Source organism: Canis lupus, chromosome 9 (assembly GCF_048164855.1).
Source record: "Canis lupus baileyi chromosome 9, mCanLup2.hap1, whole genome shotgun sequence".
Taxonomy (NCBI): domain Eukaryota; kingdom Metazoa; phylum Chordata; class Mammalia; order Carnivora; family Canidae; genus Canis; species Canis lupus.
Window position 1 is genome coordinate 40,074,653 of NC_132846.1, and position 27,482 is coordinate 40,102,134.

The following is a 27,482-nucleotide window of genomic DNA, read 5'->3' on the forward strand; positions in this document are numbered from 1 at the left end:
AGAGGTAGAGAAAGAAAAAGAGTGCAAGTGGAGGGAGGAGCAGAGGGAGAGGGACAAGTGGACTTTGCGCTGAGCACGGAGCTTGACACAGGGCTGGATCTGATGACGCTGAGATCATGACCTGAGCCAAAATCAAGAGTCAGATGCCCAACCGACTGAGCTACCCAGGCACCCCCAGAAAGGCCATTTAAAGCACTGTATATTTTTTGATGAATGTGTGATTACTCTAGAACCCAATCTGATTTGATGACAAGAAATATTAATTATATACTACTATACTTATTTGACATATTAAATAAAGATTTAACTTTTTTTTAAATTGTAGCTATTGGGGGTATCAGGCCTGGCTCAATGAGTAGAGCATGTAGCTCTTGATATTGGGGTTATAAGTTCACATCCCACATTGGGTGCAGAGATTACTTTAAAAAATCTTTAAAGGGGGATGCCTGGGTGGCTCAGCAGTTTAGCGCCTGCCTTCAGCTCAGGGCATGATCCTGGAGTCCTGGGATCAAGTCCCACCTCGGGCTCCCTGCATGGAGCCTGCTTCTCCCTCTGCCTGTGTCTCTGCCTCTCTTTCTGTGTGTGTCTCTCATGAATAAGTAAATAAAATATTAAGAAAAAAAAAAAACTTTAAAGGGATGCCTGGGTGGCTTAGTTGATGGAGTGGCCAACTCTTGTTTTTGAGTTAGGTCATGATCTCAGGGTTGTGGGATCGAGCCCCCCATAGTCAAGCTCTATGTTCATCATGGATTCTGCTTGTCCCTCTCCTTCTGCTCCTTCCCTCACTTGTGTTCACCTGCACACACTCTCTCTCTCTCTCAAATAAATAAATAAATAAAATCTCTTTTATTTAAATCTTTTTTAAAAAATTTTGCTTAAAATAATTATAGCTATTAGCTCCTCCTTCCTCATGTTTTCTTAGATAATATCTCTGAAAATAGACCCAGCAAAATGTGAATGTAGGAGAGACGACTAAATTACAGAAGTTTTTGGAACTACCAGCATGTGCAATCCTATTTTGGAGGCAGCCAGGCTATCTATTACTGGGAACACTTTGGGCACAGGGTGTTAAATGAGAGATGAAAGATGGCACATTGACTTGCTTCAGCCAGCACAGACCAAAGCTCTGAAAAAAGAATCCTGCCACCTACCTGCCCCACCCCCCCGGTACTCTCCCACCCAGCATCTTGCTCTTGGTGGGACTCATGCCAGAGGAATACTCAGTCTGACACTTCTTACCCTGTCTTACTTAGATTTCAGAAACCCAATAATTGAACTCCCTTAAAAATCCACCTACTTTTGTTTCTCAGAACTCCCTCCCCATTTCATTAAAGCCTCTGCTTTGTCCTATGAAGCAGGAGCCCTGTGGCCATAAGTCAGTCTGTGTTTTTGGTAAGTCACTCTGGCTGGTTGTAGAGCCTCTTCAGAGACATGGGGACACGGGGCCAAGGGAGAGGAAGCTCTTTTTGAAGATTCTTTCTAGCAGTATGTATGAATGATCTGGTGAAAGCTGTCAGTGCCTAAAACAGATGGGACAGCTAAGTGGAAAGACATACCCCAGAACGTTTACATTAGTTATCTGTTGGTGTTGGCATCATCAGTGATTTTAATTTTCTTTTTGCTTATCTGTATTTTCTGGTGTTCATTACAGGAAAAGGAACATGGTTGTCATCAATGTTTTTACCTTTCTCCTTCATTTCTCTTGATGGTGTAGCGTCATTAACAGATTTGGCACCCTTAAGCCCATGTTTGAAGGAGGGACTTGCTCAGACATGCTCCCATATGATCCCTCTCTGTTTAGACTAGATAGTTCTCCCACTAACAGAAGGATCGAGTCCATGAAAAGAAACTTTTTAACTAAGCATAATTTTCACATTGCACCTACCAATGTGAAAATCCCATCGGTTGTATAATTGTAGCAATTAAAATGTTGTCATTTAAACTCAGCAGTTATTACCATGGCAACTGTGTGTTGGGATTGTTTTTCCATCCCTTGCAGAATGGGCAGGGAGATGTGTGCCTCTTTAAATTGATAAAGTTTTTCATTGCTCTCTTTTTATCTGTATTTTCTCAAGGTTATTTTGGAAGACCAAACAATGGTGCTAGTCATAGAGTTGGCTTGCTGTGGCCTGATCCAGTAGGACTAGGAGGATTTAGAGATTTTAGGGCAGGGAGAGCCAGATATAAGGTCAGCCTCCCCGCTTCCGTTTTCCTTCCCATCAGCTTGATCATTCCACCTCTGGAGCATGGGGCTGCTGCTCCCAGGCCCTGCAGAAATGCTTTCCTGGGGGTTAGGAGGTTTCCTCAAGGAGACTGCAGTCATCAGTGCGTTCAGGGGGTTGGTGGCTTCCGGCAGCACCAGCAGGTCCAGTGTACTGGGCTTTGAGGGATCATATTTAGCAGGTTCCAGGGACAGCTAAGCATGTGAACACAAGTTAGATGTTGCATTTAGGGAGAACGGTTTCCAAATCTGCAGTCCTGATTTCACTGGTCTAGAATGTGCTCACTGTCCTTCAAGATGTAATAATTACTAAGTGTTGGGCTTTAGGGACCCATGAGAAATGATTGATATCATCCAGTCTTAAAATAAGGCTGAGAGTGAGCCTAAAAGGGGCTGGACTCAAACCAAGGGTGCTCTAGTAATCAGCCACTTGGGATCCCCTAGAGAAACCGAGGTTAGGGAGATGGAGGAATTTTCAGAGATGTTAAGCCCTGGGAGGAGCTGACAAGGAAAATTGCAAAATTTCTTCCTCTGCAAAGTCTTGAACTCCATTTGGACTATAAGATCAAATTTTTTTGCAAAAAGCAGAGGAACAGACTCAGAAGAACTCTCCTTACCTAAATGGGGATGCACGGGGCTAAAAAGGGCAGAAACCCCACCTGAGGAAGGTATTCTTATTGGAGGGGGAGCCGCAGGAGGGGAGGGGGCTGCTTCCAATTTCACCATTTTTTTTTTTTTTCAAACCTGAAACAAATTTGATTTGAAGAGGACAGAAATCCTCCTTTCTATGCCCCATATCTGTTTCTTCCCTCGGTTTACAGCACTTCATAAATAAACCATCGCCAAGATAACACTGTGACTTTCTTCCCCCAGCTTTGCAATCCTGTAGCGTCAGAACAAAGACTGTATGTGTGTGTGTGTGTGTGTGCGCGCGCGTGTGTGTGCGTGCGTGTGCGCAAGAGAGAGAGAGAGAGGAAGGAGCTGGAGATATTTGTTTATTGGAAGAGAGAAAACGGAGATTAAAGCAGGCAGTGAGCGGGGAGCAGGGGAGCAGGTCGGCTCCTTCCTGGGGGCGCTGCTCCGTGCCCGAGCGGAGGCCGAGCGGGGCGTGAGGAGGATGCTGCGCCGGGGGATGGGGATGGGGATGGGGATGGGGATGGGGATGGGGATGGGGGAGCGGCCCGCCGCCGCGGGAGGGGCTGCCCGGGCCCGGGAGGTGGAGGTGCCGCCCGGAACCTGGAGCTGCCGCTAACCCCGCTAACCCCGAGGAATGGTTTATGCTCCTCCACAGTAAGTGCCCCTCCAGCCCGCAGCTCAGCATATGGCCGAGGGGCCGCTGCTGGCCCTGTGTGTCTCGCTCTCCGCCTCCCTCGTTTTGGTTACAATAGGAGTGACCCAGGAGATGTGGCTGTGGAGGGTGTGCGTGTGCGTGTGTGCATGTGTGTGTGCGCGCGTGTGCTCAGCCATGGGGGCGGGGGATGGGTGCTCTCTCCCAGTGTCAGCTCCCCGTGGTGTCTGCAGTCAGCCTTTGACAAGCAGGGGAGAGGGGGGATGACGCTGTGCAGGGAAAATGGAAGTCCTCCTGTGACAGAAGTGCTTCAAAGAGGCGATCAGCTCAAATGTCTTGTAGTGTCCATGCCTCCAAATCAGGGCTTCAGGATTTTGGAGTAATTAATGATCTTACTATAAAGCTGTTCAGTCGTTTAAGAAAGATGCAGTTGTACAGAATCTGTACAATGTTTTTAGCAAGTGACAGCTGCCCCACAGGCTTCAGTATCTGTTTGTTTCAGCACGAATTCAGATACTTCGACCATCTCAGTTTTCCCTAGTATTTTTTTTTTTTTAAGTTATGCTGTCTACGTTGGCATGGGATTTTTTAAAAATTTATGGGACCTAGGGTCCTCATATTCTAACTGTCAACCCTTTAGCATGTAGAGAATAGGAGCGCAATGTAAATTATTCCATAGAAATGGAGGCTTTTAATACCAAATTCATCACACATTGTAAGACTTAGATCTGATACATAGATTGATATTAACTGGACTTGATTTTGTTTGGGAGGTAGAGCGGGATTCATAAGATAGATTCTGATCTATCACTATTAAAATAAAACTTTATTCACCTTATTTTCTGTGTTTCTACCCATAATCCCTGCAAAAGATCCTCTAATTCGTAGCTATTCTTAGCCAAAATTCTTATTTTTGTTTGGTTTCCTATAAAATGTTTTAGTTCTATCCAAGTCTTCCACTGATCCACACAGGTGAAAAACTTCCCCTTTGCACCTAAAAATGTTGTTTTTCCAATCCTCAGAATTGGAATTCAACTCAGGAAGTCACACCTATTTTTTTCCTGGAGAAATAGGACTTACTGAAATATATGTATGAGCAATGTTGTTGAGTGCACCTGGGTAAAATATGGGCAAGTGCAGAGATGGGGAGCTACATAAACAAATTGCCACGGTGGTTGATGTAATGCAATATTGCGGTTGCTTCCATGTGCCAGCAGGCTGGATGCTGAATGGGTTTCCTTGTCTCCCAACATTAACTCAAGATTTAAATTTTTCCAGGAGCGATATTAACAAGGCCTAACATGGGGGTTGGTTGCCTGGGTTGGCAAATGACACACACTTCCTGACCTGGGAAAGGTGATAATTAGATTACAATATTTGTACAGAATAGAACAATACAAACAGCACAGTATATCTGATGGTTCCTAGAGTAAGTTGTGGTTGTCTGAAAAAAATTTTTAAAATCACCATGCAGTTTTGGATATTATGCCTTCTGTCAGAGTTTGGGACCTAGAGGTTAGTTAAATCCTGATTTAACCTAATTTAATCTAATCCTGATTCATTAGATGAATTAGATGAATCTTCTGTAGCTTCTTCTGGCAACCTTTTCTTTTCTTTTCCTCCTACCTTCCCTTCCTCTTTAATTTGCCCTAAGTGTATGTGTAATTTGTGTGCTTGTTTGTCAGTATTTCACTTGCTCTATATGGAACCCCAAGGTATATAGGAGCATATATGGCTTGTAATGTGGCAGCAGATTGTTTTGTGACAAAATGGCTCTGGCTTTACCTCTTTCCTCTAATATATAACATAGCCATGTCTTTTATAAAAAAGACAAGTTTGAAGATATAAGTGAACATCATTTGCTCATTCAAAAGATGCTTATTGAGCACCTCTAAATTGCGTTATAATGTCAAAATTTGATCTAAATTAGATCATGAGCTCTGTGGGAATAAGACCTATTTTTTAGTTATCTCTTGAATCTTGGGAATCTGTAGAGGATCCAAGACCAAGCACATGTTAAATGCATATTGAAAGAAATTATGGAGGGGCAAATGTGGGTCCCCAAAGTATAGCACTTGGTGGATGGGCTTCTACCTCCAAGTGTATCCTGGAGCCACAAGTCTAGACTTCTGATCGTGTTCCCTAACAGCAACAAAAACTGTCCTGTGCCTGATATTCCTGATATTAGCTAACGTGCTAATGTGTGCACATTCGCGTGTGCAGGTTTAGATGAGTTGCCATGAAGACAGGGCTTAAGAACAGCAGCTCCGAACCAGAGTGTCCAGGTTGGAATCCTGCCTCTGCCATTTAATGACCATGTGACTGGGGCAGGTTATTTAATCCCTGTGCTACAGTTAACCTCATGTCTCAAGTGGAGATGCTAACAGTACTGATCTCATAGCATTGCTGGGAGGATTAAATGAGTGGCTAACATATAAAGCACCATGGGCCTGGCACAGGTAAATGTCAGCATGTTCTATAGTTGTTTCATATAGTAATAAAGTTTGTGAATTAGAAAGCATATCCAATGTGGACATTTAAAAAGAAAGGCATAACAGTAGAAAGTCTAACATTTTATTCCCATACTCCACTGGATTGTCGTAAGCGCTCCATTTTGGACACCACTGGCCCGGAATAGCATAGTCCTGGGGAAGCCAAGTAAATTATTCCTCCACCTGCTCCATACTTCTTCCCTCAGCTTATTGTACACTACACCCTGGGATTAACAGGATTCATGATCACTGCATCTCTGTGTTTGCACCCAGGTTCTGTTGTCTCTTGTTAGCTTCTGTCATTTAAAAAAATTTAAGGGGCATTTTGGCCCTTTCTTTTTAAAATAGACTGGGATTCTTAGGTTGGAGTAGGGTCAGGTACCTGATAGAGGGGGAGGTGGAGAGCTATGTAGGGGCCACTGAACTCGAGCCCCTCTCCCCATTTCTAGGAAGCTCTCAGGGCTGGGCTACTTCTCCTGTCAGAGCCTTCCAGAAGGGCAGCCTCTTGCTAACTCCATGGAAGATGCCTTGTCCCATAGCACCTGGGGTTCCCAGCTCCTGTGGCATTGTCTAGTGTGTTCTTTCTGGTCCCTAGGCAGTCAGGGTGACAAGATATTGGAGTGAGGAAGGTGTACCTGTAAAACCACAGGAACAAAGGCAGGATGTAGGTTTCAACTGCATCTAGGCCTGGCTCCAGATTCTGTTACTTCCTTTTTGATAAATCATCTTGTGGCTTTGAAGGGAACTCCTTGTGGTATTTGCAGTAAGATTGTAATATGGAAAAACTTACCACCGTGAAAATCATCTCGATCATGGTTTCTGGACATTTATCTCTGTTAGGCACTATGCCAAATACATTTCATGTGTTTATATCTCATTCAACCCTCTCAGCCACCCAAGGAAGGAAGGGATAACTACTGCTTTTCCAATGAGCTTAAATAAAGTCAGAATTCAAACCTAGGCCCTGACTGCAAAGACTGTGCTCTTTACTACCAGACTCCATGGCCTCCTCCTCAGCCTACCCACCTCATGGCACAGCTGAGAATAAATATTTATGAAAAGACTTTGGTAAGGTTCAATGCCTTATGAATGAGGTTTTATTGTAGCATCATAGAATTCCAGTTGGCAGTAATAAGAGCTAGTATTATACTGAGTACTTACTCGACACCAAAGACTTCACATACATCCTTTTGTTTCCATCTCAAAAGTACCTGTAAGATGGACAATTTTGCAGGTAACAAGGAAACTGGAAATCAGGAAAGTTAGGCTCCTTGCAGGGGTACAGAGCTCATCAGTGGTGCAATGGGACTTAGAGCCAGGTCTGTTCACTCCAGAACTCTAGCCTTATTTTCACCCAGGTATTACCATCTCCCTGAAGCTTGAGGGATCTCAGAAGCCTAACTAAAGCTGAGGATAAAGTAAAGTAAAAGGAAGTAACAGCTGAAGTAAAAGGATTTTTCCCTAAATCATAAAACTAGCTGCTGATAGAGCTGCAGCTAAAAGTCAGTCTCCGGGGTTGACTTGGTTGATTGTAGGATGGAAAAAATAAAAAAGAAGTAAAGATTAAAAACTAAAACACACACAATTCTGTGGTCTACTTAAATAATAGCATGTAGTGGAAGTGCTTGTACACATTTATTCATACAAAAAATGTTTGTCAAGACCTCCGCCCATGCTGTGCACGCAGAGGTAGCAAGCCCTGTGCACCCTGACTAGTGCGGACATGGTCATGATGGGTGCACGGCAAATGAGCAGTGAGATACAACACAGGGCAGGAGGCCCCAGGTACTGCAGAAGCATGTGGACAAGGGGCCCCCCAGTGTCTTTGGTGAGCAGTGGTAGAAGCTCCAAGAGACGGGAAGGGGAGCCACTTTGCAGAGTGCCGGGATGGAGGCAGAGAGGCCACTGAACATTGATGACCTGAAAAGGTCAAGGTGCTTAACTGGTATGTTGGGGTAGGATGACAATTATGATAGCATTTGAGCATAAATGTATCAGACTTAACATCTAGAATATGCATGTTGGCCACAGAACCACAGCTGGCTGGGTCGGGGGTGGCAACGAGGGGTGTTCACAGGCAGTCCAGGAAGAGAGGACGGTAGCAGGGAATGTAGCGTGTTTCTGGCAAGTTGGAGCCAGTGCCTCACCTTCTCTTTCTAGTGCTGCAGGATGGAGTTCTGACAGCACCTTGTAACATGAGTATCCATAGGTGGGAACTTTGCATTGTAGCTATTTCTTCAAGTCTCTGGGATTCACAAAGATTCCCACAGATAAGTGCTCCTGGTTGGCTCAGTCAGTTAAGCATCCAACCCTTGGTTTCAGCTCAGGTCATGATCTCATGAGTCGTGAGATAGAGCCCTGTGTTGGGCTCCATGCTCAGCAGGGAGTCTGCTTGAAGATTCTTTCCCTCTGCCCCTCCCCCCACTCACATGCTCTCTCATTTTCTCACACTCCCTCTCTCTAAAATAAATAAATAAATCTTAAAAACACACACACACACACAGATTACCAGAACAAGCCCTCACTCGCTTTAAGACTTCCATGAAAGCAGTTTGTAGAAGGATCTTTTTTTCAGGATCTACGTAAAAATTATTTTCCCAGCAGCTGTGTCATTTCCCCTTGACAGTATGTTGATACGCCAGTGAGCTCACCAAATATACTGATGCAGTGTATGTTCATTCAAGTCTGCCCCATACTGAGTAGGAGGCAGATGATTTAGGACTATGTTTGTAGGTTATATTTGCCCTATTTCTCATCACACTCCCTGCTCCCCTTTTGGCTGATACAGCAGCCCTATAATGGGCTGAGTGTATGTGTAAGGTTCCTTCAACCCCTTAGACTGGCCATGGTGGGCTTTAGCTCATGTTTTGTGCTTGCTCAAGAGGAAGGTCCCATGAGAAGCAGCATAAGCCAGATAACACCAAATGAGCCAGGCATGTTAACATCTTTAAACCATCAGGGAAAGTCCCTGGCTGCTGCAATCTCGAGTATAGCCAAGAAAGAAACTGGACGGAAATCCAGTTAGTTTATTAAGTAAGTGTGGTTATGTTTTTTTTGTTTTGTTTTGTTTTGTTTTGTTTATTAAGATTTGATTTATTTACTTGAAAGAAAGTGAGAGAGAGAAGCATGAGCAGGGAGCCCAATGCAGAGCTCAATCCCAGGACCCTGGGACCATGACCTGAGCCAAAGGCAGATGCTTAACCAAGTGAGCCACCCAGGAGCCCCTTATATTTTTTAAAGATTTTATTTATTTTAGACAGTGTGCACACAAGCCAGGGGAGAGGAGCAGAGGCAGAGAATCTCAAGCAGACTCCACAGTGAAGGCAGAGCCTGACAGAAGGTTCAGTCCCACAACCAGGATCAAGACCTCAGACAAAACCAAAAGTTGGACCCCCAATCAACTGAGCCACCCAGACACCCTTAATATTATTTTTAGAGGGAAGTGTAGGTGCAAGAGGGTGAAGAAGTGGGAGAGGGAGAAAATCTTAAGCAGGTTCCACACTCAGCTCGGATCCCAATATGGAGCTCGGGACCAACCCTGAGCTCCACAACCCTGAGATCATGACCTGAGCCAAAAATCAAGAGTCAGACACTTAACTGACTGAGCTACCCAGGTGTCCCAAGGGTGCTTATTTTAACCTAGAGAGAATGAGATAGCATCTCTTTCCTCTGGAGCCTTAGAAAGATATACTGGGTCTGAGGGTATCCCACTCTGGGAAGGATAGGACTTCATATTTGCATGAGTGGATTAATTCTTAGTCCATTTGAAAATCAACCAGACCAGCAATTTTGTAAAGTGTCACATATTCTGTGAAAACTCCCTATCTGTGTTGTGAGAGCTGTTCCTGCTATAAAATCATTAACAAACGTAAGTTGCTTTTTACCTTTATGACACCTTTGTTAGCACATTCTTGTCACCACTAAACGTTGGGCTTTTTTTTTTTTTTTTACCTCTTTTTCTCCTGCAAATATGTTTAGGGTGAAGAAGCTGAAGGAGACCTTTGCTTTTATTCAGCAGTTAGACAAAAACATGAGCAACCTTCGTACCTGGTTGGCTCGAATTGAGTCAGAGCTTTCTAAGCCTGTCGTCTATGACGTCTGTGACGATCAAGAGATCCAGAAGAGGCTTGCTGAGCAGCAGGTGAGGAAAGAAGCTTCTATAAGACTATAGGTGCCTATGATCTCTTTGAACTCAAACCTTCCCCGCATTGGCTCTGTCTTTTAGCATATTCACATTTCACTATATTGGTTTTTTTTCCAGAGAAAACTGACCACCTGTCTGTGTTCTTGTATGTGTGAGACTCCATCTCTTGTTTGCTCATCTTCCACCACATTCACACACCTCTTTGTGAAATACTTTGAATAATGTTTGAGAGATAGCTCTTAGTCTTAGTGGTAGATAAGGTGTTTTGCTTAGTTATTTTTTTTAACTTGGATCTTTGTTTTGTTTTGTTAATATGATTTTAGAAGGCAATGAATTGAAAGAAAAGTAAATTTTCTAACCAAGGAAAGTTTTCATTGGACAACAGATCATCTGGTAGAGCTCCCCCCGCCCCCCAAAAAAAACAAGATATAATAAGGAAGATGCTTAGGCCAGTAGCTTAGGAAGCCCCTCTTGCAGTATTCTGTGCATTTCTCTCATCAGTTTAGGCACCTTCTGAGCCGACCCTGGAAACTATACAGTGTGAAACCACGGAGTCCTGCCAGTGTCATTATCACATTAATCTGATGGGTGCTCATTGATGTCACCGACTAATCAAATCCACTTTCCTGCCCTCCCATCAGCTTATATTCACATGTTCATTCTCCTATACAGTGCCTGAAACTTGTCTTTATTTTTAAAATTAAGTTTATAGTAGCCTTTCGGTAGTTTTTGTTCACCTTCATGGGTTTTTTCTTAGACCTATGAGCAGATTCTGTTTTGACCATATAAGCAGTATTGTTGTCATCAGGTTCTCAGACTTGTTTCTGTTTTCACGTTACTTCCAAACCCTTGGTGTTTGCTGTCTGTCAGCACACCAGGAAGATTCACCCACATGTAACAGCTACTCATAGAAAAAGAATTGGGTGCTGAAACTTTCTCACAGATTCAAGGGCAAAAGGTAATGATAAATTAATGACAACTTCCCCTGAGTTCAAGTTAATGCTTTTAATGGTAGTAAGTGATATCTCATGCTACCATAAAATAAGGCCAAGTATTTGATACTCCTCTTGACTTTGATCTTTATTCAATCTATTACTATTATAGTTTGTAAAGGATGCCTATTCTCTGACTTTCAACTTAATATGATTTAGTGATGCTATGAAGTAAAAATACTGGCTTGGGCACTTAGCCTAAATTTGGTAGAGGCCAATAATGTGTGTTAACATTTTATAAAACTGAGGTGTGCCAAAACATCATTAAATTGCAGAATGTGTATTCCCTAAAGGGTACAGTTTGGAGTAGCTGCCATCCTCTTGGCCTTGTTTTGGTCCTGTATTGAAGTGGCCCATAATTTCACTCTGGTTGATTTGAAGCTTCCCTCTTCATAGTACTCAGAATCACTGCCATGGAATTCTTATCTTGTCATAATCCAAAGCAAATTAAGGAGTTGGCGTTCAGGAATATCATTTCTGTAAAGAAGTTAGGTTTTCTATGATTGCTTTAACAAATTACTGCAAATTTAGCAATGTAACTCAAATTTATTATCTCACTGGAGTTCTGGAGGTCAGAAATTTGGCCAGGAGGCTGCCCATATTGCTTGGCTCATGGCCATTTCCTCCATGAGCAGAGCCAGCAACATTGCATCTGTCTGTGCTTTTCTTTCATGGTCCCTTCTCCCTTTGACTCATCTATGCCCCTCTGCCACTTTTTTTTTTTTTTTAAGATTTAAAAAATATTAAATTTTTTTTAAATAAAGTAAAAGTCTTTTTTTTTACTTTTTTATTTTTTTAAAGATTTTATTTATTTATTCATGAGAGACACAGAGAGAGAGAGGGAGAGAGAGGCAGAGAAACAGGCAGAGGGAGAAGCAGGCTCCCTGCAGGGAGCCCGATGTGGGACTCAATCCGGCACTCCGGGATCACGCCCTGCGCCGAAGGCAGGTGCTCAACCATTAAGCCACCCAAGCATCCCAAGATTTTACTTTATTTTAGAGAGAGAGAGTGCAAGCAAAGCAAGGGGCAAAGGAAGAGGGGAAGAGAAAATCTCAAGCAGACTCAGCAGAGCCCAACTCAGGGCTTGATCCTAGGACCCCAAGACCATGACCTAAGCCAAAACCAAGAGTCAGACACTTAACCGACTGAGCCACCCAGGTGCCTCCCCACCACTTTTAAGGACCCCTGGGATCACACTGGGCCCACCAGGATAATCCAAGATGTTAAAATCATCAGCTGATTGGCAACTTTAATTCTCTATTGGGATGTACCCCATAGTATTCACAGGTTCTGGGGACAAGGACATGGACATCTTTGGGTGGCCAATATTCTGTCTACCACGGATGTGCTGAGGAAACTTTCAGTATTTTTGTATTAAATTTTTTTTATACCAGGACCAGACCTTAAAGGCTCCATCAAAACCACAAAAAACCAATGTGTCACACAAAAGAAATATGTATGGGCCATTTAAAAAACAAAACAAAACCAACTTACTTGTGTTTCTATCACTAGTTAAATATGATAAGTTACATGATTGTTTACAGAAATAAGGCCTAAAAGCCTAGGATCATCTAGTAGCGCCTTCTGCAAAAGCCCCCAGTCCCCAAAAGTGATCCTCATTATGTTCCTGGGAGCCCCTGAGGGAAGAACTCAAACCTTATCAGAGTCCTTTTTGTTTCTCTTATGTAGAACTCCTTATGTAGTAAGGGTTATATTGTTATTTTTGTGGCATATATCATCTTCAAAATGCAAAGGAAATGGTAACAGCCTTTTAACACTTTTAAACCATGAACCACTTGCATTCAATCTTTGTGTGGGTGCCATATGGTGATGTGGGGCAAGAGTGCTCTTAGTTACCCTCATCCTGTAATTACCAATAACCCCCTTCCCAGCAGGTCAGTCTCCATAAACCAAGACCACTCTGCTCCACTGGCTGGTCAGCCCAAGCCCGTCCCCCAGAGCCGATCTGGAGCCACCTTCTGCCCCTCCCCACCCTGGGCCCACCCCATGTAATTTCCGGCCCCCCCTCAACCTAGCTTTCTTCTTTTCTCCCTTTATCTTATTTTTCTGCTTCCTTTTGTATTCTCCTCTTTCCTGGTTGAGTTCTCCCCAGCTTCTCCCATTGTAGATCCTCCTCATCATCATTCCCCCCCACCTCACACCCGAACACAGTTCTTTCCCAGCTTCAGAGCTCTTTGTCACCTGCTCAGGAACAGAAACACAAAACAAACGGAAGCCCATTTCCAGAACTATTGGTAAAAGTCTTTTACATTGTTTTATGTTGTTTATTAAGTCCCATTCTTCAAATTGCACTTGAACAGTTCTTGAAATCTAATTATTGTGTGTGTTCCTGCCTCAATGAGAACTAGGGGTGAGATGGTTTCAGTTCATAAAATGTCACTCATTTAGCACTTAAATGGTTTGCATTTTTATTTTATTTTATTTTTTTTTTAGGTTTTTTTTTTTTTAGTTTTTTTTTTTTTTGGTTTGCATTTTTAAATGTGGGCCACTACTTTATAATTTGCAAAGTAACCAGTGCATACTTCAAAATCAGTAGGTCATTCTGCAGAACTTTTAAAGTTTGTTTTAGAAATTTTGAAAATTTTTAATTTTTTTTGAACCAAAATGTTGATGATCTTTCATAAATTATCATAGAGCTCATTTTAAAAATATATTTTATTTATTTATTTGAGAGAGACAGAGTGTGAGAGAGAGAACATGAGTGGGGTGAGGGCAGAGGGAGAAGCAGACTCCAGCTGAGCAGGGAGCCCAAAGCAAGACTTGATCCCAGAACTCCAGGATCATGACCTGAGCTGAAGGCAGACGTTCAACTGACTGAGCCACCCAGGCTCCCACAGAGCTCATTTCTTGTTCCCATTCACTCTATGTATTAATCAGTTGTCTACAGCCATTTTGTTCAATATAAGCTGAATAAATAAGGTAGAGAAACTGTAATGAGTCTATTAAAATCTGCAGCATTCACATTTATCCTTAGACTAGACTTTTTAGTACTTTCAACCAGATCCTACCCAACCCAACCAAGTGAGGTCAGGAGCAGGTACCATTTTTCAGTTAAAATTGTCACTGTTATTAATTTAGCACCAATGTTAGGATTCCTTATTTACTTTAATAAAGTCAAAAGAGATATTTATCAATGCCAGTAAATTTTAGCAAAGTTCATGACAATTCCATGAGCCAACAAGAATTCTTAAAGCTTGAATTCCATTTGAACCTAGTAATTATAGGGGCACCTGGGTGGCTCAGTCAGTTAAGCATCTTGCCTTCAGCTCAGGTCATTATCCTGGGATCAAACCCCACATCAGGCTCCCTGTTCATGGGAGTCTGCTTCTCCCTGCTCGTACTCTCTCTCAAGTAAGTAAGTAAAATCTTTAAGAAAAAGAAAAAAAAAAACCCTTAGTAATTATAAAACTGATGTTTGCATAGACCCCAGGAAGACTTCTACCATTTTTCCTGGCCTGCAGAGCTTAAAAAATGTCACCGCATTCATGTATCTTCACAGGACACACAGGGTGACAAACTAAATACATTTTTTTTTCCTTTTTTAAAAAAAAAGTTTATTTTTTAGTAATTTCTACACCCAACACAGGATATGAACTCACAGTCTGAAGACCAATAGTCACATGCTCCTCCAAGCTAGCCACCTCTAGAAAATACATTTTCTTACTACAACTTTGTGGTACTTGTTTGTAATCAGTTAGGATCCTATTAAAAACTGCTTGAGTTTTTGTTTGTTTGTTTGTTTGTTTAAGAATTTATTCATGAGAGACACAAAGAGTCAGAGACATAGGCAGAGGGAGAACCAGTCTCCGTGTGGGGAGCCTAATGCAGGACTCGATCCTAGGACCCCGGGATCATGCCCTGAGTGGAAGGCAGACGTTCAACCACTGAGCCACCCAGGCATCCCAAAAAAAGCTGCTTGATTTAAAATGCCATTTGAGTATTAACGTTTTATTCTTTCATATTCACCTGGACAAAGAATGATCATAATTGTACATTTATCAGAAGAAAAGTAAGAAAATGTTAGTCTTATCTAATAATAGTCATTTCCAAAATTATTAAATATTGAAGTGACCTGGAGTGAACTTCATGTTGCCTTTCTACAGACAGTGGCAAAACAAAGAGGCTCCTCATCTCTCCCTCCTCTGACCCTCCTGTGGTGTGCAAAAGAAATATGCGCTAAGTGATACCTGAAAATGCCATGTTTATTATTAAACAAGTTTTTAGTTTTCCCCATAACCATGCATTGTCTCTTCATGAATGCTCTTTTTCCTGAATCTGGAAGCATTACTGTCACTCACCATCATAGGACAAGACTCCAGAGAGACCATGCCCCCTTGGTTGGACTCCATCAGTTGGGGAAGTGGGGTCTCTATTCCTAAACTCTTCCCTTGGGCCCATGGAGTCCTAGAATGGGTTCATGGAGAGGCCGTGGACAGTGTGCTGTTGTATGCATGATTTGAGGTGAAGATGGCACAAAGGTATCAGTAGCTTTAAGAATTCTGTGACCCTTAAAAGGTTAAGAGTTTTCCTGAAGTTTTAGGTCCTGCTGAAGAGACTCTCAAGGAAAATCTCCCAGAAGCCATGTCTGAATGGGAGACCCTTGCATTCAGGTGGTATGGAGTGGGTCCCACACCTCCCCAGAGTATGGGGGCAGTGGGCTCTCAGGAGAGGATGCTCCTGCCTTCCCACCCCTTCTAGGCAGTTCTACAAACAAGTCCCAGTTGTTGCCAGTGTTTAGGTTTTGTGTCAGGTGCTACAGCACAAGGTTGCACAGAGGTAAGAGAGACACAGTCATTGTTGCTGATCCTGAGGTGGATATGCCCCTGGACCACAAGAAAGGTGGGGGGCATGGAGATAGATCCTCCGGTGCCAGTCATTCCCCCCACACACATCCCCACCACCACCACCACCTCTACCTCAAAGTGCTCCTTACTCTATTACAACTTTAGGACCTGCAGCGAGACATCGAACAACACAGTGCGGGAGTGGAGTCTGTGTTTAACATCTGTGATGTCCTCCTGCATGACTCCGATGCCTGTGCCAATGAGACTGAATGCGACTCCATCCAGCAGACCACCAGAAGCTTGGACCGACGCTGGAGGAATATCTGTGCCATGTCAATGGAACGACGAATGAAGTAAGAATTGAGTGGCCCCTAGATGTTGTACACACGGTCAGCCACATCTCTGTACCAGGAACTGTGTGCTCTATTCACTTCACTTAAGGCTATGGGCAGAGAAGCCTCAGTAGGTGTGACCATGCTCATGAAATGAATTATTCAAGAAAAATATAATTGGGGTAACAGCTATCCCCAGCAGTTCTGTGTCTTGACATATAACCATGGCCGGCCACTGTGCTTCTGTGTCCCTAGTCACAAAGCAGTAGAGGAAAGCCCTGTCTCCCACCAGTTAACCATATGAAGCAGAAACTTTGAGGGACAGTTTCAGGAGGAAGGTATTCTGATCAAGAAGGGGATATTCTGGTTATTTCATAGAAGGAGGGGTATCAGGGCCCTCCCCCCCACCCCACCCCCAGCAAACAGTGCCAGTGCAAGGGTTGTTGGGAGTGGGACCAGTCAAGAGAGGAAAAAAAGAGGAAAGCTCACAGTTGAAATGGATGGCTTATATTGAGATGCTTACCTCCTGTCAGAATTGAGGAGACGTGGCGCCTGTGGCAGAAATTTCTAGATGATTACTCCCGTTTTGAGGACTGGCTCAAGTCAGCGGAGAGGACAGCAGCCTACCCGAATTCCTCGGAGGTGTTGTATACAAATGCCAAAGAAGAGCTGAAGAGGTTTGAGGTAAAGCCCCCGCTAGCCCGGTGTTCCTGATAACCAAGCCTCTAGGTGGGCTCCAAGGCAGCTCAGATGGCTTCCTCTTGGTGGCTGGCTTTCCCCACCCCTGGCCGGGGACGCGCAGTCCGCCACCTGCCAGCAGCTGCCCAGACGGCTTTGCCAGACAAGACCGAGTCATGCCCAGCGGCATGCAGTGAACTCGAGAGCCTGTCCTTTAGCATCAGAGCAGGCGAGGTGGGCTCTGTTGCCATTTTGGCCCGGGGATCAACCTCTCGAAGCAGGCCGCCCGCGGCCGGGGAGGGGGCACGCCGGCCTTGGCCCTGACGCTCCCCTGTGCCCCCCTGTGCGCCGCAGGCCTTCCAGCGGCAGATCCACGAGAGGCTCACGCAGCTGGAGCTCATCAACAAGCAGTACCGGCGGCTGGCCCGGGAGAACCGCACCGACACGGCCAGCAAGCTGAAGCACATGGTGCACGAGGGCAACCAGCGCTGGGACAACCTCCAGAAGCGGGTCACGGCTGTCCTGCGGAGACTCAGAGTAACCTTCTCTCCGTCACCCGCCTTACCCGTAGGCCGTCAGGGAGAAGCGATAGGCGATACCAGGCTTGTAGCGAAGCAATGGGTAGATTTCAGTTCAGGCCTAAGGTATCTTAACGTTCTTCCAGCCGGCCTTCCCTTTGGTCTAAGCCAAAGCTGCCAGTGTTCATGGTTTGTTTTGCTTTGTTTTGTGTTTTTTAAGAGGTCGTTTGCCCAAGAATAGGCTTGTTAGGCAGGGCCTGTGGTACTGAGCACATCTTTTTCCAACTTCTGTAAACCCTAAAAGTTTGCACGTTGGCTCACAGACTGTCCAGAGTCTAGCCCACTGCCATCACCAGGTCAGGCACAGGGGCCTCCGAGCCTGGAACGAGGCCCACCTTGCCCATCTGCCTGTTTTTGTGTGTTCCGCTGGTTCTTGCCGTAAGAGATGTAGACAGAGCCCTCTGCATTGTGGAGCTTGGAGAGCATGATTATTCTCCAAATTTCAGAGCACGTTGACTTAACCTTAAAGGCTGGTTTGATTTTTGAATATAGACATTCACCTAAGGTTTCCGTAATGCAGGAGACATGATATGTTAACCTTTGTAGGTCTAGGTGTAAACTGACAGGGCCAGGGTGGTTTGTGACTGCAGGAAGTAATTTCAATCCCTGCTTCTGTCCTCGGGGCAGAACACTCTTGAAATCCTTCTAAGATGATGAGAATCTGAATTTATTTATTTATTTATTTATTTATTTATTTACCCCTGAGGGAAAAAATGGGCTAACTTTTCAGACAACTGAAAAGACAGCTGCATTAATTTCTTGATCTCCTGCTGATTAAACTATGACCAGGGTAGACCTTCATTTGGCACTGAACACTGTTTGTCTGAGAATCAGCTGCCCATCTGTGAGGTGGTAACCCAAGAGACATCCTTAATTGGAGGCGATAAATCTAGGTCTTCTTTCTTGGAGGGAGCACATTCAGGATTAGTTCACAGAAGGCAAATGGGGCATTAGGCCAGGCTTCACCCTGAGATCAGTACTTTTCCATCTTGAAACTAAATCTTTTGGTCAAGCAACAGCTTCCACAGAAGGCTAACAAGGTAAAAACACCCCAAGGTGCCTGGCCAGGACTTTGAGGGGGTTCCTCAAAGGGCAGGTTGGGGAATCACTGACTTAGAGAATTATAGAATTTCAAATGCTGAAAGGACCTGTGACATCATAGTCAACATCCCACACCCTGATTTGCCAGTGAAGACACGAAGACTCAGAGAAGTTGGGGGGGGTGGCTTGTTTGTTATCACACAGCCAGGACCAGGAGCCAGGCTCCTGACCCCACACTGACCGCCCAATGCCCTGTGGGCCTCCTGGGGTACCCTTTCCTCTCAGTCAGAAATAACATTGCTGTCTACCTGAACTGTCTTGTGCCATCAAAACAAACATATTTTCCACCCTTTCGCAGCATTTCACCAACCAAAGGGAAGAATTCGAGGGGACCAGGGAGAGCATTCTTGTGTGGCTCACAGAGATGGACCTGCAGCTGACCAACGTGGAGCACTTCTCAGAGAGTGATGCTGATGACAAGATGCGCCAGCTGAATGTAAGGCCTTTTTCTTTGGCTCCTCTCAGAAGAATGCACCTTTGCCCAGGAGAGCTGGCCAAGTACAAACTTTACCTGATACCCTAAGAGCAGATTCCAGAATTGTTAAAAGCAGCCAGCTCTACCCACGTGTGTCCTGCGGGGTTATCATGAGCGAGGATACTATTCCTTAGTCAAGGGGTCATTTAGAACAAGACTCTTTATTCTTTTTCATTTATAATCAACCACGGGAAGAATGCTCTCTAGGTTCCAAACAGAAACAATTTCATAAGATGCTCTTTCCCCAGCTCTTGGAGTCTGAGTGCAACATGTAGCATGTGACAGGAAGAAAATCTATATCAAGAGGGGGACCAGTGGGGTACCTGGGTGCTCAGTTAGTTAAGCATCTGCTTCAGCTCAGGTCACAATCACAGGGTCCTGGAATCAAGCCCTTCATCAGGCTCCCTGCTCACCAGGGAGCCTGCTTCTCCCTCTCCTTCTCTTCCTGCTTATGCCCTCTCTCTTTCTCTCATTCATACACTCTTTCTCTCAAATAAATAAATTTATTTTAAAAAAATGTTTTTAAATGGAGCTAAGAACAGATCTCTTCTGCTCTCCCAAATATCTGTATTTCACTTTAATTTCACCATAATTCCCTCCTTGGCTTTTACAAGCAATTGAAAAATAGAAGTTTGCCTTCCCTAATATAATGGCACCAATGAGATGATTATTGTGTCAGCAAAAGCAAATGCCTGTGGGTGGCTTATTATGGGAAATTTTCTGTTTCCACCAAGCATCAATAAGACAAGTTTTCTCCCTCACACCCAATAACAGTAAATGCCTATCCCTGCCACACTTTTAGAATTATCTTGATTGAAGAAGTCCATGCCCAGAAGGGAGAGGGGAAAAAATAACAAGCAGTCATTTTAAATTATGAAATCTTTATTGTCACTTTGTTAAAAATTGACAAAGCTAGAGTGCTAGGTTCAGGAGCGAGGTAGCAGTGACGTTTGGATGCTCGCTCTATGGCCCTGTTAAAAGAGGCCAACACTGGATCCTCGGGGAAACTTTCCTCCTTTGCAATCCTTTCTTTCTCATGTTCTAAATAGGGTTTCCAACAAGAAATTACATTAAACACCAACAAGATTGATCAGCTCATCGTTTTCGGGGAGCAGCTGATACAGAAGAGCGAGCCCCTGGATGCCGTGCTGATCGAGGACGAGCTGGAGGAGCTGCACCGGTATTGCCAGGAGGTCTTTGGCCGGGTCTCCCGGTTCCACCGCAGGCTGACCTCCCACACTCCGGTAAGTGGAGCGCCACCCGCGCTCCGAGGGCCTCCGGGCTACTGAGACTTGACACTTGACCAAATTTGTAAAGAATGAGAGATCTATGGAACAGTCAGCTATGATGTATTTTATGGTTAAAAGGGGGGCAGGGGAGGATTTTTAGTTTCATTTTGGCTCTATTCCCATGGAGTCCTACTTACTTAGAGGCTCCCACCCCCAGTGGAATGATGGCACTTCCGCAAGTCCTTGATCCTCTTACCTGTTATCCATGTGTTCTCTGTACGGGGCTTTCCCGACGTGTCTGTATCCTTAGGATACGGTGGTATGTGTTCTCGTTTTGCTTATAGTAGTAACTTTTCTGCTAGTGTCTGGAAGCTTTTAACATTTGTGCCTTTCTGGTGCTCTGTTCTCACCTTTGAAGGGTCAAAAGCACCAGTTTTCCAAGGCAGCTGCAAAGTTTCCCTTGACAGAGGGACCTTTTAGGAAGTTCAGGTGGAGTTCAGGCTATTCTTCAACGTTCGTTGCCTTCGTGCGCCAGAAGCTTTAATGATGACCCTATTGACCAACACAACTGGCCGCTTTCTCCTCCTCTGGGTCCCCAACTGGCTAACTTGATAGTTATTTCTTCATCAGACCAGCCTTAAAAATTAGGGTATAATTCCCTCATTCCTAAACATAGCAGTTTATAGTCCTTTTTCTTAGACTGAGGCATTACAGCATAGGGAGACCAAGGTTCTATATCCTGAACAATAAGATTGAGGATAAGAAAGAAAGAACCCTCTTAATGGTCTTTACTTTTTCTTTTTTTTTTTTTTTTTTTTTTTTAATTTAAATGATCTGCTTGTTGGTGTAAACCTGCCATTAACTGCCAATGAAACTTTGGCCACCATATCTTATTCTCTGTATAAACGTTGCTTACCTCAGATCACCAAACTTCAGATTTTTCCTAGGAAAAATACAGATTCTAGGCCTCACGCCAGAGAGTCCAAATTAGAATAAACACAGATAGGCCCTGGGAACCTGATTCTTTTCTAAAGCTGCCGCAGAAATGCCAATGGCAGCCATTTTCAGGCACAGCTAAGCAGACAGACAGACTCCCAGCGCTCCTCACACCCACCGCAGCCTATAATCTGGTTCATTCTGAAAACCAGACATCCCTGCTTTTAGGGATTGGAAGAAGAAAAAGAGGCCTCAGAGAATGAAACGGACATGGAGGACCCCAGAGAAATCCAGGCCGACTCCTGGCGTAAAAGGAGAGAGAGTGAGGAGCCCTCGTCTCCCCAGTCCCTTTGTCACCTGGTGCCCCCGGCGCCGGGGCCTGAGCGGTCTGGCTGCGAGACCCCTGTCAGCGTGGACTCCATCCCTCTGGAATGGGATCACACAGGGGACGTAGGGGGCTCCTCCTCTCACGAAGATGACGAGGAAGGCCCATACTACAGCGCGCTGTCAGGTAATGGCCTCAGGTCTCCAGAGCCCTTGAGGGTGACCCACCTGGTTATGTTTTTAGCACCTTAGCAAGACGGCCACCTCTGGATGGCCCAGAGTCCAGCTCATGGCTGACCAGACCTCTGTGGCTTCTTGTGTTCTATCCTGCCCACTTTGACTTACCTGAGAGTGGCTCATCCCTATCACAGGCAGAATGAAAGGGAAAAAGAAATGAAATTCACCTTGGAACAGGAAGGCTATTCCCTGATGGCTCTGGCTGTTTGGGAGGCTCATCAGTGAACTTTTCAATTTAGTTTCTCAGAGTTCGGTGGATCGTGTCTGTTCTTTCTGTGGACTTTCCCCACTCCCGCTACTGCTTCAGTCAAGAGTTGGCTGGAAAAAAAAATCCTTTTGGTTTTTTCAAGTTTTCTAATAAAACAGATAAAGGGTAGTTACTTTTCTTCTCCCGCTGACAATGTTTCTATGTTTTAACTTAATACTTGGGCATTCATCTACAGACTGCAGTGAGGAAAATGACATTGTTCTTTTTCAGATGTAGAAATCCCTGAAAATCCTGAGGCATATCTTAAAATGACCACAAAAACTTTGAAAGCATCTTCTGGTAGGCCCCTGCCCGTGCATGTGTCTCAACATGGCAGCGTCCTGTGGCGCACACTGCATCCTAAACCTCGCTCCCATGTCATGTCTGACCTTTGCCTTCTGTGGACACCATGCACCTTGGTCCTTGTGTCATGGTGTATTTACACTGCCATACTCACACGTACCTGCGTGCTCCTGACAAAACCCTGGCCAAAAAAAAGCAGTCTCCATGCCACCCCTCTCTTACCCCTCAGGCCTGTGCGGAAGGGAATCTTTCATGGTGCCTTTTAAAATGTTTATTTTCCCCCCATCTAACTGAGGTTCTTTGGCATAGGCCAAGCTTTCTTCATGGTGGCTTGGTTTGGAACTACTTCCTTCCTTGCTTATGGTGTTTCCTGGGAAGAAGATGGGTGGGTGGGGGTAAAGGTACTGTTGCATTTGCCACAGGAGAAGAAACTTTCCTTTCCTTGACTTGCAGCTCTAACCTTCGTTCCCTGTCCCATCCCATGTGCAATAGTGGGGTAGACCCACAAGTGGCCCTTTGGTCCCCAAGTCCATCCTGATGCTCACTCTACCCCTCTCCTGAGAGGCCTTCAGTCCTCTTGGCCCCCAGCTCCAGCTTTGCTGCCAGTGTCCCCACCACTAGATGTCCTGGCTCCAAAATGCCACTCATCCTGCAAAAAATCATATGTTTGTTGTGCTCCATTGTGAACCCATCTAGTGAAGGTACAATGCTGCTCAGTTGCATGACTCTCATTTCATTCCCTTCTGGGACATACTGACATTTTTGCAAACATGCATGCTTTGCAAGGAAAGCTGCAGAACTCATATTATACTATAACCTGATGCCATGTTACCCATGACCTTTTTTGTGTAACTTAATATGAATCCTTTGCTTAGAGAGAACAGACTGTCACTTGCTGTATTTTGTTTCAGGTAAATCCATTTCTGAGGACCACTCATGGCATGTTCCTGACAGCCCTTCCTGCCCCAAGCATCACTACAAACAAATGGGAGGTGATAGGAATGTACAAACCATCCCCTCAGATTCCAGCACCCCTTATAAACCGGCCTATGTAAGTCTGGGCTGCACTGAGAACATAACTCAAGTGCATGATTAATAGTTAAAGTTTTGAAGAGAGGGAGGGATATTGGTGTGTGCTGTACGTGCTTGCTTTCCACATGGATTTTGAGCTGGTTTTCCCATAGTGATAGTATCTCTGCTGACCTGTCCATACATCATTAGAACCCTGGCAGAACAGATTAAAGACTGGCTTCTGGCCAAGAACAGTTTTTGTGTGTATTGACATGATGGGGCAGTGATTATTACTGTTGAGCCAGTCATCCGTGTGAGTAGTGGGGAAGCAAAGCACTGGCTTTCCCAAGCTGCTCTTGAGCTCCCAAACTGTGTTCTGTTTACCTTTCAACTATGCATCCTATTCAAAACATTGTGCCTTCATATTTAGAAAGATTTGACCGTGTTTTATGGTAGACGTGGGTTTGATTCCTAACCCTACCAATAAACTGCTCTGGGGCCATAGCACTTTGTCTTGCCTCTGTAAGCCTTCCTTGCCTGAGGCTAAACCTACTGTACCTAATCGTTGTGGGAACTGATTTGTACAAAAGTATGAAGAAGACCCTGCCAAGTGGTCACTGTTACTATTATTACTATTACTACCATATATGGTTTGTCGTTGTTTATAAGAGTGACTGTTCCTTCTTCATTATGTTTTCCTCAGGCAACATGAGTCTTTGGCATGCTCTGGCTACGCAGCTGTTGGGGGCAGCCAGCCTAGGATTTAATGTTGGCTCCAGATCATCCCTAGTACAGGGAATTAGTGACAAGCGAGTTGAAATTAGGATGTCTGTGTGCACTTTTAATAATCATCTTATAGAGAAACCAGAAGCAGTGTGAGCAGCACTGGATTAGTCTTCAAAGTTCCCTCTGTGTCTAAGAGTGAATATTGCTGGATAACTGGAGAAGATTCTAGCAATACAGACAGACCCAAGTCATTTGATAGTGGGCTGCCATGCCCAATTCAGCAGCTCCTCCTCTTGCTTAGCAAGCAGTTGTCAGTTTTAGTCTGTCCCTTTGGGATACAGAATAAGACCTGACAGTCTGAGGGAGAGGGACCCCAGCACCTCACCTTTGCTTTGGATCCAGGGCCACCTGGTTTGGCCTCTCCCAGTGATTATGCTTGTGTTCTTCACCTGGCCAGTTTTAAAAGTTCCACTGATTTTGTGTGTGTGTGTGTGTGTGTGTGTGTGTGTGTGTGTGTCTGAAACTAGGCATGTCACCAGAAATCTGAAGAGGTTTATTTTTTTTGCATTCCACACAAGTTGGCCATATGGACACAAACCAAAGAAAGCTTGGCTTTTCTAAAAAGGATACATTTATTTTTGGAAAGGCCTGAGATAATAATAGCCCAATGAGCTCTGTGCTAATAGAAGAGTCAATATGTGCAGTGAAAGATAAATGCTTGGTAATGAATGGCCCCAAGAGGCAGATTTGTCCTCTATGTGTTTCCAATTCCTGGTGATAACCTGCCAACCAGCTCTAGAGAGCAACTGGGAGGGAGTACTGAATTTTGCAAAACACTGTACAAATGTGAAAGTGCACACAGTAACAGCCTGGCAAAAGTTTAAAAAGTTTTTAACTTTTTTTGCATGGTTCATTTGAGGAGTGTTAGGAAGCCCCAGATTAGGCCATTTTATTTCCAACACTGACATCTCACCTGCTTCCCCACCGTCTTGGCCTTTACCAAGGCTTTATTTCTGTTGTTAGCTCTGCTTACTTATAAATGCACCCAATACACTAAAAACTTCCATATTAATAGCAAGTTACCCTTCAAAGGAAAGAGATCCCGTATCTTCATTTCCTACCTGTTACTATGAACCAAGTTAATCTTCACACAGCTGTTGAAATTTTATGAATGGTAATGTAAAAACTGGCTTATTCTAGGTAAAGCTGCTGCTATCCCCAGGCACTGATGGTGGTAAAGAAGGCTCCAGAGTCTTGAATGGCAGCTCACGGCAGGAAGACAAAGGACTGGCCGCTCTCACCAGGCAGCAGTCAGGTACAGTTAAATTAGGCAGTTTTTAGGACAGGCAAAGGCTGTATTTTGAGTTAGCTGAGCTTTTACTTTAAGTCATTGTTCAACAGAACATTAATTAAGAATTGAACAATTAGGAGTACCTGGATTGCTCAGTGAAGCATTCAACTCTTAGTTTCAACTCAGGTCATGATCTCAGGGTCATAAGATCCAGCCATGTGTGTGTGGATTGCATGCAATGTAGAGCCTGCTTATTAATATTCTCTCTCTCCCTCTGCCTCTCCCCACCTTTAAAAAAAAAAAAAAGAACAACTATAATCTACCAAAACAGCCTATAGCAGTCAATGTTACTTTAGAATCAGCTGACTTATGGGGCACCTGGCTGGCTCAGTCAGTAGAGGGTGCAGCTCTTGATCTTGGGGTTTTAAGTTCGAGCCCCATGTTGGGCATAGTGATTACTTTAAAAGAAATTTTTTAAAAATGCAGAAACAGAACCAGCTGATTTGTATTTATGAACAAATTCCTAAGCTGTTTACTTTCAAAACTATTCTTCAAATATTAACAGAATGAGCCTCTTATGGTGAAGTGCATGTTTTAATGATGTCAATTATAAGTAAAGATCAGACATGTAGACGATGACCAAAGGGTTGCCAGGTGTCTCCTCACAAGACAGGTTCAATGATTTTAAAAGTAATTATTCAACTAAGCCAAAAGTCAAACTAATAGCATTGACTTGATGTTTTATGAACCAAAAGACAAAGTGCCCTAAAAACAGCATCAACTAAAATGCTGAACATGGGCCTGCAGTGCACGTTGGCAATACCATTGGGTCTCCTGCCCCCCGCTCCCCAGCTCATTCTAGCCTTTGTGGGAAGGTTGTGGCACAAGCCTTGAAAGAAAGCAAGGGAAGCATGCTATTGCATCCTTCCAGGGGAAGTGAGGACTCCTAAACCTGAGCCCTCAGCAAGGAGCATCCCCTACAGGTTTTGTCACCCTGATCCTGGACTAAGTTGGAGGCAGAGAGATCTGTCAGCACTATTGCTTCTTTTCATCAGTGACTTTTTATTCCAGGTGCCTTTGACAGATGGGAGCTGATTCAAGCACAAGAACTTCACAATCAACTCCGAATAAAACAGAACTTGCAGCAGCTGAACTCTGAGATCAGTGACATCACCACTTGGCTGAAAGAAACTGAAGCAGAGCTAGAGACATTAAAGGCGGCAGAGCCTCCCTCTGATATCTGGGAAATGCAGCTCCGAGTGAAGCGGCTTAAGGTGAGGGGCAGGCATGGAGGGAAGAGGGATTCAGAACGTGCATGTGGACACTTGCTGGGCAGGGCCAGCAGGGCACATCTGTCAGTGGTGCAGGTGGCACACTGCAGACCGGTATGGGAGCATTCTGGCCCATTCCACTTCTGAAACTGGCAAGGACATGGATGTAGGTTTTTGGTTTCATTCAGAACAGTGTCTGCATATGATCCCAAAGGCCAAAGAGGCGCTGGGGAGGTGCATCTCAGATCCCCTGTGACCCGCCTAGACTCATGGAGGTGCTAATGACCACTGCCAGGCAGCTTAAAAACACCCTTCCAAACTGTGCTGTCCACTCTGGTGGTAAAGTGTTGAGGATGAGGAGAAGGACCAGCTCACCTACTGATGGATTCTGTGGCCTGATGTGGTTACTCTGTTATACAGGATTTGTCACCCACATATTCTGCCATTACCCCACCAGAACTGGCCAGGGAGCCCGGGAGAAGAGGCCATTAGAGCCCTGCACTTGGAGGGTCCCCTGAGCATGAGCCTGAGCTCCTAAGATAACCCAGGGCAGGGGTTCGGGGTATCCAGTCAGTTTTCACATTGGTACTATTATTTTATGCACTAAAATATCTAGAATTACTGTTCATGCTAAGGAATAACACTTCTCTGATATCTAGGAGCATGTGCAGGATAACTATGTGTCCTTCATCTAGAAGACTTTTAATCTAGTCAAAAAATAAGCCCACCAGGGCTCAGGGGGTCTTTTCACGCCTCTGGTTGAGTTGGCCAGCCAGCAGACTGGCCTCTGCTTTCAGCCTG

At 44.5% G+C, this 27,482-nt stretch overlaps 1 protein-coding gene across 8 annotated transcripts in view; it reads left to right on the top strand.

Moving 5' to 3' along the window:
- SYNE2 (spectrin repeat containing nuclear envelope protein 2) overlaps positions 1 to 27,482 on the top strand; it is a 320,078-nt gene that overhangs the window by 286,576 nt on the left and 6,020 nt on the right. For 5 of the 8 annotated variants that reach the window (XM_072838881.1, XM_072838882.1, XM_072838884.1 and 2 more), the window contains 11 exons: positions 9,980 to 10,142; positions 16,108 to 16,295; positions 16,808 to 16,958; positions 17,307 to 17,489; positions 18,930 to 19,067; positions 20,156 to 20,350; positions 21,500 to 21,782; positions 22,311 to 22,379; positions 23,294 to 23,433; positions 25,320 to 25,434; positions 26,482 to 26,684. In XM_072838881.1, coding sequence (XP_072694982.1) covers positions 9,980 to 10,142; positions 16,108 to 16,295; positions 16,808 to 16,958; positions 17,307 to 17,489; positions 18,930 to 19,067; positions 20,156 to 20,350; positions 21,500 to 21,782; positions 22,311 to 22,379; positions 23,294 to 23,433; positions 25,320 to 25,434; positions 26,482 to 26,684 — 1,828 coding nt within the window. Of the gene's footprint in view, positions 1 to 3,235; positions 3,512 to 9,979; positions 10,143 to 16,107; positions 16,296 to 16,807; positions 16,959 to 17,306; positions 17,490 to 18,929; positions 19,068 to 20,155; positions 20,351 to 21,499; positions 21,783 to 22,310; positions 22,380 to 23,293; positions 23,434 to 25,319; positions 25,435 to 26,481; positions 26,685 to 27,482 lie in introns of those variants that run through there. The other 3 variants (XM_072838889.1, XM_072838887.1, XM_072838883.1) reach the window with 3 other exon arrangements.